We start from the raw sequence: 13244 nt of genomic DNA on the forward strand, positions 1-13244 counted from the left end.
CATTGATATATACAGGTTTTGGACAATGAAACTAAAACAATGGCCAATGTAGCATTGGCGGTTTCACACCTATATATGCTCGGTCTTGTGGCCAGTCTTCACTGATTTTACATTCCATCAGTAAGAGCAGAGTGTGAAGGTTGAATTAGCAGAGCAATAGCAATCCACACAACATAATGGAAGACATGTCAAGAGTTCAAAAGAGGACAAATTGTTGGTGCGCGTCTCGCTGGCTCATCTGTGACCAGCAACTGTTTGTGGTGTATCGAGAGCCACAATGTCCAGGGTAATGCCGGCATACCACCACGTAGGACAAACCACATCCAACAAGATGCAGAATTAAATGTGCACCTCGACTCTCTTGTTTCCACCAAAACTGTTTGTTGGGAATTCCACAGAGTCAATATTCATGGTCAGGTTGCTATACCCAAACCTTTGGTAACTCGTGCCAATGCAAAATGTCGGTTTCATTAGTGCCAACAGTGCAAATCTTGGGCTGTGGACATGTATTATTCTCTGAAGAGTCCACTTTCACTGTCTTTCCCACATTATGGTGTAGAGAAGGACTCCTGGACTGTTGCTGCCCAGAGTGAAACACGAGGTGAATCGGTGATGGTTTGGGCTGAGGTATCATGGCATTCCCTACTGTGCTTGATGGGCGCTTCACTGCCAAGGACTACCCAACTATTTTGGAGGAACATGTCCAAGTAAGGGTTCATAGATTGTACCCTGAAGGGGGTGCTGTGTATCAGCATGATAATGCACCAGTACACACAGCAAGACTTGTGACACAAGGGTTTGATGAACATGAAAGTGAACTTCTCCCATGGCCTGCACAGCCACTTTGGGGTATTTTGGAGGAGCAAGTCAGAAAACATTTCCCTCCACCAGCATCACATAGTGACCTGGCCACTGGTCTAGAAGAGGAATGGCTCAAAATCCCTCTGGCCACCGTGCAGGACTTGTATCTGTCATTCTCAAGATGAACTGTTACTGCATTGGCCACAAAAGGAGGCCCTACACCATACTAATAAATGATTGTGGTCTAAAACCAGGCGTTTCAGTTTCATTGTCCAACCCCTTAATATGTTAAATTAGATTTCATTTTAATTTTATTTAAAGTTTTTGTAACTTTTTGTTATTTATTATTTTTTTTTTAAATATGCCTATATAGGTTTTATTAACTTTTAGTTTGTTATTTTAGTACTTCAAGTTAAACTAAACTAAAATGAAAAATGTCTCCTTGGCAATTAGCTAAAATATGTTTATTTATTTATTTTATTTTAAGTAATGAAAATGTTTTGTCATGGTTTTAGTTTTTTGTAGTTTTACAATAATAACCTTAATTCAAGGTATACATTTTTGCTTATCTATTCTCAACTATTTTACGCTTTGGCGGATAATTTTTATGAATTCTCTTCTCATTTGTATATTTTTTTTAATGTTTTTGAACATACAAATTCATACGAAATCACTGACTTGTAACATACAGTCAAACCAAAAATTATTCATACATTTTTGATATATTTTTACTACCGTGAGCTGGACACTAAAGTTCATTTATGTAAGTGAGGATAGCAAAATAAAGTAAACTGTGACATATTATACCCAAAAATTCTTCATACAGTGGACTACCAGTAAAAATGAATAAAAATTTGGAACCAAAAATTATTCAGACACTTTGATCTGACATAATTAAGATTAAATTATAACTTTTTTTATAATTTCTGACACAGTTTAACTCTGAGATCTTGTCATATTTTATTACCATTTTTTAAACTATAGTGAATAAACTGTATTAATGAATGAAATGTTCAAGGTGTCTGAATAAATTTTGGTTTGACTGTACGTTTTCTCATGACATCAGGTTGGTATTCCGGATCAAACCCATGACCTTAGTGTTGCAAGCACCAAGATCTACCAGTTGAGCTACAAAACAAATCAATACAAAACACACAAACCAGTTTTAAACTGTGATATTTACATGTAAATGATCCACATATTTAGAAGATATTTTGTTTGGTAAAGACAACAAGTAATTCAATCCAATAAATTGTGCTAAATATTGAAAATTTAATGGTTGCAGATTTTCCGTCTTCCTTCTCTAAATACGTGGCATTGAACGCTGTCATTTTAAATACGTTGCTCTTTTCCTACAATGGTTGAGAGAGAATGAAATCTGGAAGACATATAATGATTTTGCTGAGATTTGCAAGCGAAAAATGAAAGCCAAACAAGTACGGCTTTCATCTGTCTTTGTTTGTCAACAGTTTTAATGAGGCAGAGTACAAAGTATGCCACATTTTCTGTGTAAACAAAACCATGTGTACTCAAACCCTTTCATGACCTTCGGTGCGCCAATAAGCCACATGCATACACTGCTGGTAAAGGGAGGAAACTGCTCAGCAGAGCCCTTCATTCAATCAGAGTTTCATTCAATCCCTTGTTCTCAGACACACCCCCACATGGGAATCCATAAAGTAGCAAGAGCAGACACAAGGAAGTTGGTCCTCAGCCAGCAGGTTGCTGGGCAGCCTTCACACACACAAAATTACTCTCTGAAGTGTGCTAGGGAAGGAAGTACCACTCCAGAGAGCCATAGGAAACCATAACTGGGGCATAATCGTGTGTTTGGCACACACCCATGACATTCATAACAACAAAAATATTTATGGTGACTTGTTCATGGTGACTTAATTTGCCTGGGAAAAAAAACAGGCTATATATATATATATATATATATATATATATATATATATAATTCCATGTGATTTTCAGACCATCAAGTTGTACTAATACCTATTTGTTTGGTTTTTTTAGCTACAATTTATAACAGTTTCTATCTCTGTCAATTTATTTTGTCAACAGAGTTCAAATATCATGAAATCATAGACCCAAATTGAAAGAAAAAGAGCAAACCAAAAACAGTTTAATATATTTCCTATACAGCAGCAGTTTTTCTTAGAGTTCAATAGTCACACACCAACTAGTTACTTTCAGACTGAAATATCTAAACTTCTTTTATCACCCTAAACGATGCCTAGAGCAAATACAGTGTCGAGCTTGCACATACTCAGAACCTGTAAAGCAGAAACAGATTTCACATTACCAACTCCATTCCCTGTCTGTCTCCTGTTTTTACCCTGCGGATTCGATTAAAATGTGGACTGGATTATGAACCGACATGGATAACGCTTTGGCACATGAGGTTCTAATGACATACAGTGTGTGCAATAGCATAGTCCTGTTTGTGCACTTATTACAAGAATATTATAATCTGTACATTCTTTTTCAGGTATATATAACAGTATATCGCAGCACATATAGTTATATATAAATGATACTAAGTCACCTGACTGTCACAAGCGTTTTTAGACCGCAATATAATTTTTCTATTCCATCCCGCGTTTTCCATGGTTCCGAAACCGAGTGCGCTAAGAGGCGAAGCACTTCTTTCTGGTTCCCGGAATACTTCCGTGGCTCGCACAAGTATGTGTTAAGGTGACTGTTGTGCAGATTTATTCCTAAGAGATGCTGTGGCACTTTCATAAATAAGCTTAAATTACTAGATCATATTTTACTGATATTCGCAAGAAAAACATGACCAAAAGACAAGTTCTACAAACACCGAGCACTATCTAACATAGTTGTCATGTCTTCCTCTCGTGTACAATGCATTCCTGTGTTCTTCCGCGGGTGAGAAGGCCTTTTCAAGGTCCAGACTACACATATGAAAGGTGTTCCGGCTCTGCCACAAGTTCGCAAAATACGCGCCCTGTATCACGAGAGCGAGTGAGAAAACCTGCGCAAATTATTAAACCAAATCAGAACCTTTTATATTGTTTTACGAGGGTGTAACCAATAATAAAAAGCAGCAGCGTTCATTAATTTCCAAACAAACTGTCGCAAATTTCACACATTTAAGCACGACGATAATGAGTTAGTAATATGTGCCATTTGAATTATCCGGTTTATAAAACGGTCACAGTATTAAAATGAAGGCGACTGCAGTTTCCTAAAATTCAATAATAAACGAGGCTATATAAAGCTGAATAATATATTGTGTGAACAAGTAGCCGTTACGACTGTGACCTCTAGTGGTGATACTTTCCGTGCATTTACACACTGATCAATAAACTGCTCATAAAAGGAAGTCCATGTCTATTTATGCATCAAATCTTTCAAACCCAAACACTAAGATGTAGATCTATAAAACTGAGAATTCAGTTTTCAGCTCCTTTCTATCAGTGCCACTCAAATTGAAATAAGGATTCATTTTACTACTTCTTTGAAAGAAACAACTTTTTTGAATTACAAAAGTTATTACAAAATACATCTTTATTTAATTATTAACCGTGTGAACACACATCTAATAAACTGAATGGTCTAATTATTGCTTATGTAGATCAATTTTACTTAAAACCATTTTAAGTGCTCAAGACAATGATTTCGTTGTTACTAAATGCAGAATAAGTATTTCAATGTGGGGAACAAAAAAACATTTATTCTATTATTTTATTTTATTTTTATTATGTATTTTATTTGCACCTTCGTGGAAGTTCATCATGTCTACAATGTTTGAATATGTGAAATAAGACAACTCTGCTACTTTTTTTTTTTTTTAACTTTTTCTTTTTTAATCAATATAAAAAAGGGGTTACAAATCCATGACTTCATCCTCCACAGTTTTTCCAGCGACCTCCACATATTTCTCCTGTACACCAAGAGTTCTGAAATAAATAGTTAAGGACAATCTTTCACGATTGTGATTGCATGAAATAATGAAACATAACTTTAACAAAAACAGAAAACCAAACAGTATGATAAGGATACGTGCTGAACTGGAAGTCTGCTCCGACAGCAGCAGACATCATGACCTGCAGGTTCCTCTCCTCCAGGTCTCCAAAGCAGTAGCCATTGGCTTTGTCCACAGTTCTCAAAACTTGCATCATGCTTTCCTTGTCCTGTAGAGAAATAACAATGGTCAAAATATATGCCACAGAACCACATGCGTTTACATTTACATTCATGTATTTGGCAGGCGCTTTCATCCAAAGCGACTAAAGGTGTGTTCACACTTGGCAGGTTTGGTTCGATTAAAACGAACTCTGGTGCGATTGCTCAGATAGTGCAGTTCATTTGAATATGTGTGAACACTGCCATACGAACCTTGGTGTGACCAAACGAGCAGACAGAGACCCCTGAAAAAGAATTCTGGTGTGGTTCGACTGAAATATATACACAACACAGATAGCAGTGTGCTGTAAATGCTAAGCAAAACAGGACTAAATGTATTATTTTCTTTTTTGATCCAGACCAAAAAAAACAAGACAACCGAACTACAAGTATAAACACACTCACTAAGGATTTGGTTCGATTGCTCTGTTAGTGCAGTTCATTTGTATATGTGTGAACGCTACCATCCTAACCTTGAAGTGCACCAAACAAGCGGACCAAAACCCACTTTTACAGGGGGTCTCTGTCCACTTCCAAACGTACTCTGGTGCAGTTTGACTGAAATATGAACATAACACGGTCCAAAGACATCTAAACGAACCAAAAACAGGACACGATGTCACAAGTTGCGACCCTAAAAAAGACAGAATGCTCAAGTATAACTGGTTCTTCTTGTCATAGGTGCTATGTTGCCCATTACAGATCGGTACAGGCATCAGAACAGCCGTCTTTGCAACAGATCTTCATTTGTGTGCAACAGAGGAATTTCTGGTGCTATTTTGACTCCTTTACACATTTTATAAGTTGTTTGTTAGTTCTCAGCTGGTAAAAATACCACCATACAGTATGTACACACATACAACGAGTGCGTTTAGCCTAGCACACAGCATTGTTTTGGATGTTCGGTAAGTTCAGGTCGCAAAATATATGCCATAAAATCTGTTATTTTATTCTGTATCTTTAGGTTCGGTGTTAAAAATGACAGTGTGAATGCTAAGAGAACCAGGACTAAATATATAATTTTCTTTTTCAATCCAGACCAAAAGAAACAAGACAACCACACATTACATTGCATTCAAGGTACACATTTTATCAGTTTTAGCTTTCCCTGAGAATCAAACCCATGACCTTGCCGTTGCTAGCGCCAAGCTCTACCGTTTGAGCTAAAGGAAGAAATGCAATTACAAAAGGGTGCACTAACCTGTACGTTAAGAGGTACAAAAGACACTAAACTGTAGTCTTGGATCACTTCAGCTAACTTCACATTCAGGTGGTGAAACTTCTTGAAGAAAGGGTCCGAAGCGAGGTGCTCCACCAAATATGACAGATCAAGAACCTCAGTGTAGAAGTCCAGATTGAATGCTTGTAAAAGAAAGATGGTATTAAAAGAAAAGTTCATCCACAAATGATTATTTATTCAGACTTTCTGCATCAATCTGGACTATATCATCTTACCAAGTTTGCCATATTGCTCAATGAGGTCCATTTTTGAGAGCACATTGACATGTGGCAATTCAACATGCAGCATGGTGGACAGGGACGTACACAGCACAGAGATGAACTTGGCCGGATCAGCACAGTAATGGGAATCCACCAGATGCACTGCAGTCAGCTGCCAATATCAGATGAAATCAGACAGGAAATACATCTTTATAAATCAGAGAAAAGTTCAGGAAAAGTTCCCACCATGTACTTACCCTAAAATTCCACTTCGACAGCTGTGCAAATATATTCTTGACCGAATTATGATGAGTGTAGAGTTCCACCTGACCTGGGCAGTCAAAAAGGAAGTAGCAGTCATGGTGGTGCTTCATTTTGTTCTCTAACCAGTCCAAATTTGCCTCTAAATATTCCATAGAGTAGATGAGGCCACCATTGGGGCCAAGTTTTAGACCGTCCATCACATCATCCAGAGTGATGAGCTCGGATATGTCCACGGCACATGGATAAGGCAACCCTTCATTGGCAGGATCCAGGTTTACAACAACCACCTTACGCCCGAGGTGGCTCAGGAACTCCTGCATGCCCCGGCAATAAGTGGTTTTACCTGAACCAGGTGGACCAATCACAACCTGGCCGAAATGTAGAGCTGGTTTTGAAGGATGTGATGACATCATAATGAAGACAGGTTCACCACTATGCAAACAAACTAGGCTTCATCTAAGAGAGAAAATGACAACTTTTTAGAAAAAAATGTCGAATTGTACAATTTAAAAGGTAATTGACAATGTTTTTACAAATGAACCATGTTCTTATTCAAAAATGAAAATTCTGTCTCAGTCACCATGTACTTGCATTGTAAGGAAAGTGTCTTCTGTCATTCAGGTTTGGAAGAACATGAAGCTGAGTAAATGATGGCAGAATTATCTCTAAACTGAAGATTAAAAACGAGCTACAACTAAGTTTAATTAGACATTTAATTTTGATGCCCTAGTAATCTCTTATTATTATCCTTAAATTTAATATTACACAGCAGATATTAATTACGCAGATTTGCGCGTAATAAGCGTAACACTTATTCTGGGAGTAAGTCTGTATATGCAGCCGTAAACAAAATATTTTAGACAGATAAGACAAAACCAAGATAATCTAGAATTAACGTATATTATAAATGAACTGTGTAAAAACAAAACACAAACCTTTGAAAGTCAGTGAATTATTTCGCTGCAACATGATGCTAGAAACATGCTGGGAACCGGATGTTGATTATTCCAAAATAAAAGTCCCTTAAAACTTACTCGACGCTTTTCCTTAGTGAATACAGAACTATATAAATCGGACGAAATCAGCGTGAAATAGCATAAGATCATCAGTTTATACGGAGAAAAATGTATAACTTGAAGGACAAAATGTGAGCTTTATGTCACTAAACATCTCTGAGCACTGTATATTTGTGATAGTTTCATTCAAATAACAGTTTACTAATGTAAACCGAAACATTTAAAATATAACACTATAATCACTACGCAGAATTTAACAAATAAAATTAACTACTGGATTTCTTAACAATGCCAATTTGAAAAAAAAAAAATAAAAAAAAATACCTTGGCTCATAAGAGGGACCATTAATTTCAGATTTCCTCATTTGCTCTTACTTGTGCAGTCAATCAAAAGGGAAACATTCATTATTATCCATATTTATTTTACAATACAAAACATCTAAAAATCAAATACGACTGTACTGTGAGAGAATAGAAAATATCTAAAGAAAGATGGCATCTTTTGTATAGCAATATTCAAATTAGTCTCAGTATTTTCTGAATAACCATGAGGATGATTAACTTGCTGGCGCTAACTAACCATGTCTCTACTTACAGACTATAAATGAAAACACATGAAACAAGCACATCAAATACATCCAGTAATATTTACAGTAACCAAATCTGGACATTATATTCACTACTTCGAGTATCCAAAATATATGATTTTTTGAGGATAGATTAATTAGTTCTGGCATTGAGCACTTGCTTTGAGGGACAACAATGTACACAGTTTGACGGGATACAAAAGCTATCCACCTGAGAATAAAGTCATACAGACAACTTGGTCAGGCTGAAGCGTGACTGTTTCATTGTCCAAAAGAAAATTATGAATTACTGAGCAATTTACGCTCGTCCTGTTCCTACAGGAAATTCTTTCAAAGAGTCCAGCACAAAACAGGTAACTTTGGTAAACGTTGGCCTGAGAACTACTCATCCAGGCCTTCATCGTCTTCTTCCTCCTTCTTTGCATCAACCTCAGCTGTGTCAGAGAACTCATGAAGGAGCACATACTCTCTGCTGCTGAAGCCAAACTTCAGTACATCTTTTTCTTTGAGCTCGTAGTAACGTTGAGGATCTATACGCTGATTGTTTAGGTAGGTGCCGTTACCAGAACCCAGATCGATGATGTACGGCTTCACTCTCCTGCCCGTGGTGCCGTCCGCCCGTGTGAACTCCACTAATCTGGAGATGATAAAAGGCAAAGAGAAAAGGTCAATCTTTATGGGAAGAAATTACCACATTAATTCAGCAATATTTACTTTTATTTTTTAAAATCGCAATATTGTGGAAGCAGCAACAGATAATTTCTTCCGCATTGTGACGTACATCTGAGTGAAACATTATGAAAAAAGTGAGAGGAAAAAAAAAAAGTAGGGAGGGGACTTGGTTCTATACATCCTGATTGATTGAATGGAGGTAAATCTGAATGCAAGTTTGCAGTCAACAGGCCCTTTTCACATTTCTGGGGTTCTCAGAAGCAGAAGTCATCAAAGATGGGTAACCCTATGATGGTGAACAGAAACTACAACATATATAATTTTTGAGTTTCCATTTTCTGCAATTTGTTTCAATAGAAAATCCATGATAGCATCTATAGATTAGTAAATGCTGTAGAAATATTGCTCCTTTTTCAGTTCATGTTAACTAGTGTAATTAACTAATGTTAACAAATGAAACCTTATTGTAAAGTGTTACCATAATATCTGTTGTTGTTCTGACCTGTACTGAAAAACAGCATGCTGTTTGGAACAAGAAGGGTGGTCGATAGGAATGTCTGCAATCTTCCTCTGTCGTCCAAGTAGATACGCACTCTGTCTGTGGATGTACATGACTGGAAGTGGCTCGTCATTCTTAAAGGGGTACAAACGCCATCTTCTTTTAGGGATACGGGCCTCGGGAGGCTCATTATACTTGATCACCACCCCCCTGAATGTATTGGTATCTTCCACCAAGGCACCTGACAGTTCAAAGTTGGGCTTTTCCTTCTCAGGTGCAGGGGCAGAATCACTATCCTGTTGACCACCGAACTCATTTGCCTCATCGTCCCCACTGCCACTCTGAGCCTCCTGTCTGAGGCGATTCTCCCGCCGCCGTTCATTATGCCGTTCCCTCTCAGCCTGCTGTTGCTGTTGTATGTGCGCATCCCGTTCTCTTCCCCTATGTCTGTCCTGCTCTCTGTCTCGCTCTCTTTGCCGTGGACGATCTCCCTCCCTTTTTACCCTGCGGTCATTTGAATCATCCCTTCTCTCACGATGCCGATGACTTTCAGACCCTCTGTGATCATCTTGCTCCTGTAATAAAAACAAAATCTCCTTAAACAAAACTCCACTTAGAATGCCTTTTTAGTTGATTTAAATAATAATAATAACAACAACTAATTATATATATATATATATATATATATATATATATATATATATATATATATATATATATATACACACACACACACACGCACACACACACACACAGGTGCTGGTCATATAATTAGATCATCATCAAAAAGTTGATTTATTTCACTAATTCCATTCAAAAAGTGAAACTTGTATATCATATTCATTCATTACACACAGACTGATATATTTCAATGTTTATTTCTTTTAATTTTGATGATTATAACTGACAACTAAGGAAAATCCCAAATTCAGTATCTCAGAAAATTAGAATATTACTTAAGACCAATACAAAGAAAGGATTTTTAGAAATCTTGGCTAACTGAAAAGTATGAACATGAAAAGTATGAGCATGTACAGCACTCAATACTTAGTTGGGGCTCCTTTTGCCTGAATTACTGCAGCAATGCGGCGTGGCATGGAGTCGATCAGTCTGTGGCACTGCTCAGGTGTTATAAGAGCCCAGGTTGCTCTCTAGTGGCCTTCAGCTCTTCTGCATTGTTGGGTCTGGCATATCGCATCTTCCTCTTCACAATACCCCATAGATTTTCTATGGGGTTAAGGTAAGGCGAGTTTGCTGGCCAATTAAGAACAGGGATACCATGGTCCTTAAACCAGGAACTGGTAGCTTTGGCACTGTGTGCAGGTGCCAAGTCCTGTTGGAAAATGAAATCTGCATCTCCATAAAGTTGGTCAGCAGCAGGAAGCATGAAGTGCTCTAAAACTTCCTGGCATACGGCTGCATTGACCTTGGACCTCAGAAAACACAGTGGACCAACACCAGCAGATGACATGGCACCCCAAACCATCACTGACTGTGGAAACTTTACACTGGACCTCAAGCAACGTGGATTGTGTGCCTCTCCTCTCTTCCTCCAGACTCTGGGACCCTGATTTCCAAAGGAAATGCAAAATTTACTTTCATCAGAGAACATAACTTTGGACCACTCAGCAGCAGTCCAGTCCTTTTTGTCTTTAGCCCAGGCGAGACGCTTCTGACGCTGTCTGTTGTTCAAGAGTGGCTTGACACAAGGAATGCAACAGCTGAAACCCATGTCTTGCATACGTCTGTGCGTGGTGGTTCTTGAAGCACTGACTCCAGCTGCAGTCCGCTCTTTGTGAATCTCCCCCACATTTTTGAATGGGTTTTGTTTCACAATCCGGGGTGCGGTTATCCCTATTGCTTGTACACTTTTTTCTACCACATCTTTTCCTTCCCTTCGCCTCTCTATTAATGTGCTTGGACACAGAGCTCTGTGAACAGCCAGCCTCTTTTGCAATGACCTTTTGTGTCTTGCCCTCCTTGTGCAAGGTGTCAATGGTCGTCTTTTGGACAACTGTCAAGTCAGCAGTCTTCCCCATGATTGTGTAGCCTACAGAACTAGACTGAGAGACCATTTAAAGGCCTTTGCAGGTGTTTTGAGTTAATTAGCTGATTGGAGTGTGGCACCAGGTGTCTTCAATATTGAACCTTTTCACAATATTCTAATTTTCTAAGATACTGAATTTGGGATTTTCCTTAGTTGTCAGTTATAATCATCAAAATTAAAAGAAAGAAACATTTGAAATATATCAGTCTGTGTGTAATGAATGAATATAATATACAAGTTTCACTTTTTGAATGGAATTAGTGAAATAAATCAACTTTTTGATGATATTCTAATTATATGACCAGCACCTGTATGTATATTATATATATATATATATATATATATATATATTCTGGGTCTGTTATGCTGTAACATCTTTTGTAAACAACAATGAATATTGCTTATTAAATATTCTACAATAACCACTTCTTAATATACACAAAAAAAACAACTATAATAATAATAATAATAATAATAATAATAAATATTTTAAATTCCTATTAAAGAAAATAATATAGCCTACTGTATTAGGTCTGCAATGCTGTAATGTAACTGTAAATAAAATTCAAATATTCTAAAAATACTAAAATATCCACAATTTAACAACAACAACAAAAAAATCCATTAATAACTTGTATTTTAAATTTCATTTTTATACAACCTACTATATTATTATGACTATATTGGGTGTGTAATGTAACAGTAAATAAAATATTTTGTAAACAAGGAAAATCAATATGCTCACAAATATTCTAAAATAAATATCCACAAATTAACAAAAATAATAACTTGAATTTTAATTTGCTATTTAATAAAATAATATAGCATAATACATGATTACTATATTCTGTCTGTAATGCTGTAATGTTTCTGTAAATAACATCTTATATAAACAACAATGAAAATTGATGATAAAATATTCTAAAATACCCACAATGTAACATTAATAACGTGTATTTTAAAAGTAAATAATATAGTAAATATATAATTTGTTTTATAATCACATTTTTTTTTTCCACCGAGGTCCCCACAAGTTTTAGAGCCAAAACCCTCCTAAAGACAGCTTTCTCATCGTTTCATGACACAAGTTGATCTGTATCGGTTAAACTCACCCGCTTTAACCTGACGTCGGTGCTGCGATGCGGGCTTCTGCTCCTCCGGGCTCGAGGTGACCTCTCCTGTTGTCTGCCCGATGGACGGTCTCTTCTCGCTGGCGATCTGTCCTTTCTTCTGACTGGTGATCTACAAATACAGTTCAGGAAACATTCTGTAAGAAACCACTGTTTACAAATAAAATGACCTGTTGATCCACCCCACATACTACACTATTTTTAATGGAATGGCAAAATAAAAAAAATAGGAACAATTTCTTTATTCGGCTGAGCTGTCATGAAGATAAGCAGGCTGTGAGATATAAGGCGCTCACTTGCTGTCTCGTCGTCTCGTTGGAGGGCTGTTGCTGCTTCGGCTGGAGCCTGAACTGGATCGACGTGTCCGCGGAGGCCGCGCGGGACTCACTTTTTCTTGCTTAATTTTTGTCTTTACAACACGGGCAGGAGATTCTCTGTGCCGTCTCCTGTTATCCATCATGAAATGAGCTTGCTTATTAGCTTCGTAGAAAGTAAGAGTCGTTCATACCAAAGGAGAGCATGAAAACTGATTCAAACCACATTTACGAAACTTCCATGTATACTTCCGGTTCGATGATTGTACGCTGAAGAAATCTGTCCTTCCTTCTCTGGAAAGCAATTTAGTTCCGCTTT

At 37.3% G+C, this 13244-nt stretch overlaps 2 protein-coding genes across 4 annotated transcripts; both read right to left on the minus strand.

Annotated features, from left to right (window-relative positions):
* Positions 1 to 4495: 4495 nt before the first annotated feature.
* Positions 4496 to 7718, minus strand: gpn2 (GPN-loop GTPase 2). 3 transcript variants are annotated; one of them, XM_051865105.1, is made up of 6 exons: positions 7596 to 7718; positions 6654 to 7116; positions 6412 to 6568; positions 6158 to 6318; positions 4834 to 4964; positions 4496 to 4730 (listed from the first exon to the last, which is right to left on the minus strand). In XM_051865105.1, exons 2-6 carry the CDS (start codon positions 7071 to 7073, stop codon positions 4658 to 4660), a joined length of 942 nt encoding a protein of 313 aa, XP_051721065.1. In that variant the 5' UTR covers positions 7074 to 7116; positions 7596 to 7718; the 3' UTR covers positions 4496 to 4657. The 3 variants fall into 3 exon arrangements, with proteins under 3 accessions (XP_051721065.1, XP_051721067.1, XP_051721066.1); XM_051865107.1 differs by lacking the exon at positions 7596 to 7718 and adding an exon at positions 7252 to 7403; XM_051865106.1 differs by lacking the exon at positions 7596 to 7718 and adding an exon at positions 7241 to 7376.
* Positions 7719 to 8077: 359 nt separating this feature from the next.
* On the minus strand, positions 8078 to 13204 carry snip1 (Smad nuclear interacting protein). Its single transcript, XM_051865104.1, has 4 exons — positions 12908 to 13204; positions 12594 to 12723; positions 9438 to 10009; positions 8078 to 8900 (listed from the first exon to the last, which is right to left on the minus strand). The coding sequence occupies exons 1-4, from the start codon at positions 13069 to 13071 to the stop codon at positions 8645 to 8647; spliced, it is 1122 nt and encodes a 373-aa protein (XP_051721064.1). The 5' UTR covers positions 13072 to 13204; the 3' UTR covers positions 8078 to 8644.
* Between the last annotated feature and the right edge of the window lie 40 nt (positions 13205 to 13244).

This window comes from Ctenopharyngodon idella, chromosome 16 (genome assembly GCF_019924925.1).
Source record: "Ctenopharyngodon idella isolate HZGC_01 chromosome 16, HZGC01, whole genome shotgun sequence".
NCBI classification, from domain to species: domain Eukaryota; kingdom Metazoa; phylum Chordata; class Actinopteri; order Cypriniformes; family Xenocyprididae; genus Ctenopharyngodon; species Ctenopharyngodon idella.

What these genes read in the sequence shown, in the direction of transcription:
- gpn2 (XM_051865105.1), bottom strand. Translation starts at nt 7,073, where the DNA reads ATGATGTCATCACATCCTTCAAAACCAGCTCTACATTTCGGCCAGGTT. An exon ending in TGTCGAAGTGGAATTTTAGG is followed by an intron (nt 6,569 to 6,653) that starts GTAAGTACATGG and finishes TGATATTGGCAG; the next exon opens with CTGACTGCAGTGCATCTGGT. An exon ending in TTGTACCTCTTAACGTACAG is followed by an intron (nt 4,965 to 6,157) that starts GTTAGTGCACCC and finishes ATTTCTCTACAG; the next exon opens with GACAAGGAAAGCATGATGCA.
- snip1 (XM_051865104.1), bottom strand. Translation starts at nt 13,071, where the DNA reads ATGATGGATAACAGGAGACGGCACAGAGAATCTCCTGCCCGTGTTGTA. An exon ending in CCGACGTCAGGTTAAAGCGG is followed by an intron (nt 10,010 to 12,593) that starts GTGAGTTTAACC and finishes TTTTTATTACAG; the next exon opens with GAGCAAGATGATCACAGAGG. An exon ending in CATGCTGTTTTTCAGTACAG is followed by an intron (nt 8,901 to 9,437) that starts GTCAGAACAACA and finishes TATCATCTCCAG; the next exon opens with ATTAGTGGAGTTCACACGGG.